Source organism: Phoenix dactylifera, chromosome 2 (assembly GCF_051530095.1).
Source record: "Phoenix dactylifera cultivar Ajwa chromosome 2, Ajwa_hap1_PhDact_Kaust_v1.1, whole genome shotgun sequence".
Taxonomy (NCBI): domain Eukaryota; kingdom Viridiplantae; phylum Streptophyta; class Magnoliopsida; order Arecales; family Arecaceae; genus Phoenix; species Phoenix dactylifera.
The window spans coordinates 9,880,380-9,884,772 of NC_143191.1; the positions used below are offsets into that span (position 1 = coordinate 9,880,380).

The following is a 4,393-nucleotide window of genomic DNA, read 5'->3' on the forward strand; positions in this document are numbered from 1 at the left end:
TTTGGTTGGAGTTTTCAAAGGAGAGAGATGGGAAAGTTGTATTCCCATGGGAATATGATTCCCACATTTCATGGGAAAGTCTTTCCCATGAGAAACATGGAAAAGTTACTTTCCCATGAGGTGGGAATCACTCCTTTTTTATTTTTTCCCAAAAAAACCCTTCAGCATTAAAGAAACATTAAAGAGGCATTAAAGACCTAATTTTTATTAAGGGCATAATAGGAATTATACATAACTTTCCTAGGACCATGGATGGTCAACCAAACATAAGCACTTTGGAAATTAGTCACTTTCCCATGGTTAACCAAACATGTCAAAAGTACTTTCCTAGGTATCCTCTTCCTAGGAATCTGATTCCCAGGAATCATATTCCTAGGAGGAAAAATACTTCCCGCGAACCAAACGAGCCCTTTGGGTTTTTAACCTTTTGGACTGACATATGGTACATACATTAATTCCCATGACCTATCAGGTCATGAAAAATTTCTTTAAGCATCAACTACTTGGAAAATACCATTGCCTAATGGAATCAACAATCTTGTTGGAGATAGGAGTAGCGAGAGATCTTATGATTATAACATAATTCATCCAGTGAACCAATAGATGTCATCTCAAGTTCTCCCAAGAATGCATGTCCTAACTATTCTATAAAGAACATAGAACCAAACCATGTAGGATAACAACTCCCACGATATGCAAATGATTGCAACTAGGATATTTCATTGCTTGATGTAGCTTTGCTTCGGGTCCCTCTATTCTTTCTCCCACTATATAAGCACATAGCTTGTGCCAATCTCTATCCAATTGCACCCTGGGTCCTTCTTCACCATCCTTTGCGAGCAAACTTTATGTTGTTACTGAAACACTGAATAGGTTGAACTGTCAAAACTGTCCTCAAGGATCTAAGAGTGCCAGCCCAATCAATCTTAACAACTTTGTGATACTTACAGTAATTGGCCGAAGATCGTTGTGACTATGCTAACCACCATCATCAGCAACACCTTTACATGTCATAGATACAAATTGTATCAGAAAATGCAGAAATGAATCAAAAGGTTAGTTGAGAATCATGAAAAAAATTTGGATTCACTAACTAATTGTACAAGGAGTGGTATTCAGTAAATAGTGTGGTATTACAATAAATTTAATGTTGAAATTGGAACAACTAAAAGGCAACTAAGTGGCAAACTCATAGTGGGTACTTTAAAATGAACTCTTGAATCTGCCTTGCCTCACAGATTTACGGGTGCAACTCAGATACCTTTCCTGCATCTTCGATCTGGAATGTCCATCTGCAGGACATCGGATTACAAATGCACTTGCCACCCAATGGTATAAAGAACCTTAAATTAGGTATCTGCCAAAGGATTCAACCATAGACACAATTCATTCTTTACATCTTCAACCAGGTCCAGCATAACATAGCTCTTCCTCAGGACCCTCTATCCTTTCTCCTGCTATAAAAGCACGTAGCTTGTCACCGATCACTATCCAGCTGCACCCTGGGTTCTTCTTCGCTTTCCTTGATTTCATTAGTTCCCTAATCTCATTTGCTTCATCCCACCTCCCAGCCTCAGCATACATATTTGAAAGCAAAATATAGTAACCACAGTGCCCTGGTTTCAGCTTGAACAAATGCTCTGCTGCCCACCTACCCAACTCTATATTCCCATGGATGCGACATGCCCCAAGAAGAGCACCCCAGACATTTGAATCTGCTTCAAAAGGCATGCCCCTGATAAGTTCCACTGCTTCCTCCACCAGACCAGCTCGCCCAAGAAGATCAACCATGCAAGCATAGTGCATATGTGTTGCACTAATATTTTGTGCTATCATTTGATCAAAGTACTTCTTTCCTCTCTTGACCAGTCCAGCATGGCTGCAAGCTGATAAGACCGCAATGTAAGAAACATGGTCATACTCCATGCCTTCATCCTTCATCAAGTCAAACGTTTCGATTGCAGTCTCCAATTCTCCTTGCATTCCATATCCCAAAATCATGGAATTCCATGAAGCAACATCCTTATTTAACATCCTATCAAAAATCTTCCTCGCAAGATTGATCCTTCCGCATTTGATGTACAAATCCAACAGAGAGTTTGCCACAAAGAGATGGTTGTCGAACAGTTTCCTCACTGTCAAGCAGTGGACCTCCTTTCCCTGCTTGAGTGCAGATAGATTAGCACATGCTGACAGGACACCCATAAAGGAGACAACATCATACTCAAAACCTGCAAATCTCATTTCCAAAAACAGATGCACAGCCTCTGAGCACCCTGAAGTCTGAGAATAACCCACTATTAAGGTATTGTAAGACACTTCATCTCTCTCTGACACATCAAAAACATTTCTAGCAAGCTTCAACCTTCCACATTTGGCATACATATCAATCAAAGCATTCGACATGAACAAGTCAGAAGAGGAGCCCACACGGATTGACCTAGCATGGATCTCCTTCCCTTTCCTCAGAGAAGCCATTCTAGTACATGCTGGAAGAACATTAGTAAATGTAACAGAATTTGGAAATTCCCCACCAACCTGCATTTCTCTAACTAGTGCAATGGCTTCTAATTCAGCTCCGTTCTGTGCAAGATTAGCAATCATTGCATTCCATGAAACCACATTCCTATCCTCCATGCTGTAGAAAATGTTCGAGCCTTTCTTCAAACATCCGGATTTTGCATACATATCCACCAAAGAATTAGATACAAAGACATCAGAATCCATACCAGTCCTTACGCTATACCCATGAACCTCTCTCCCCGACCAGAAAGAGCCCAACTCAACCAATGCAGGTAATAGACTAGCTATAGTGACAGAGTTTGGCTTCATCTTATTGACCACCATCTCCCTAAACATCCACAAAGCATCTTCAAAAAGACCAACATGAACAAAACTACCAATTATAGAGTTCCAAGAAACGTTATTTTTCTCTGGCATGATATGAAAAGCTTGCATTGAATCCTTCGAGTTCCCACACTTGCCATACATATCAACAAACGCATTACCTACAGTAACTACTGAATCCAAACCAACCTTTATCGCATGCCCATGAATTCCCTTCCCAAATATCTCATCTTGCGCCGCAGCACAAGCCGGCAGAACACTTACTAAAGTGACTGCATTCACCGCAAGGCCCGACCTTTTTAAGTCCAGGAACCAATACATCGCATCTGAGCGTAATCCGTTAGCGGAAGACAGCGAAATGATGGAGTTCCAGGAGACGATATCTCGGTGGCGCATTTCATCGAACATCTGTTGGGCGTCGCATAAGGCCATGATGGCGCCATAAAACGACAAGAGACAATTGCCGACGAAGAGGTCGGCCTCGAAACCTAGTTTCACGACGGAGCCATGGAGCTCCCTACCCTTCTGGGCGACGGCGGCGGCGGCGGCGGCGGTGAGGGCGAAGGGGAAGGTGCGATCATCGGGGCGGATGCCGCGGCGGAGCATGCGGTTGTAGACGGCAAGGGCGTCGGTGGGGAGGCCAGCGGTGGAGAGGGCGCGGGAGAGGGCGTTCCATAGGAAGGCGGCGCCTTCGCGGAGGGGGCTTTCCTCGAAGAGTCGGCGGGAGGAAGGGAGGTCGCGGTGGGTGGAATAGGCGAGGAGGAGGGCGGCGGCGGTGGGGAGATGGCGGCGGAGGAGGCCGCGGACAGCGGCCTGGCCGTGGGCCTGCTTCGCCTCGGGGAGGGATCGGGACCGTAGGATGAGGTCGTGGACGTAGGATGCGGCGTGGTCCAATTGGGATGGCGAGTATAGAATGCACGGGATGGACGGTGACGATCGGCTGATGGGTGCCACGAGGAGTGCATGAGAGAAGCGCATGCTCCGAGGTGCATCTCGGAGAAGAGCATGGGATGTGCCGTGCCTTTTTAGCATGGAGCTCCGCAGCTCATTTTTATTGCCACAACAAGCTGACCTAACCCTAACTTGGACTAACTGGGGACTTAGTGAAGCCAATTGCCTCGCACTTCTATGTAACACTCAGGCCTGACTGGTTACAAGGTTTTACACAATGTGGGATGCAACAGTTTCGATTTTTTTTTGTAGAACTAGTTTAGGACGGTGGATATCACGTCCTGTTCTAATTTTTTTTTTTTTTTTACAACGGTCGCTCACATTAATCTAGCATACTCCTTGACTATAGAACTCCATAAAACTTGTCAAATCTCTCTTCAACTTTAATGCTCCTCTAAGCTTTCTAAACCCTTCAAATACATCTGGCTTCCCTATAAAACAATCTAACTACTTCAAGAGCTTACAATCATTAATAATATAATCAAATATTTTGTATTCATCAAAATTAATTTATTATGCCAATAGGTAGAGGTACTGTCTTCTACATATAGAAAAATAGAGAGGGGATTGTGAGAGGCATACAGGGGCATGGCTG

The 4,393-nt window shown here is 44.1% G+C and overlaps 1 protein-coding gene across 1 annotated transcript; it reads right to left on the bottom strand.

The window, feature by feature from the left end:
* Positions 1–483: 483 nt before the first annotated feature.
* LOC103713260 (pentatricopeptide repeat-containing protein At3g03580-like) lies at positions 484–3,943 on the bottom strand. The gene is made up of 3 exons (XM_008800124.6): positions 1,262–3,943; positions 949–1,001; positions 484–865 (listed from the first exon to the last, which is right to left on the bottom strand). The coding sequence occupies exon 1, from the start codon at positions 3,877–3,879 to the stop codon at positions 1,402–1,404; it is 2,478 nt and encodes an 825-aa protein (XP_008798346.2). The 5' UTR covers positions 3,880–3,943; the 3' UTR covers positions 484–865; positions 949–1,001; positions 1,262–1,401.
* Between the last annotated feature and the right edge of the window lie 450 nt (positions 3,944–4,393).

Coding starts and splice junctions, on each gene's coding strand:
- LOC103713260 (XM_008800124.6), bottom strand. CDS start 3,879: ATGCTAAAAAGGCACGGCACATCCCATGCTCTTCTCCGAGATGCACCT.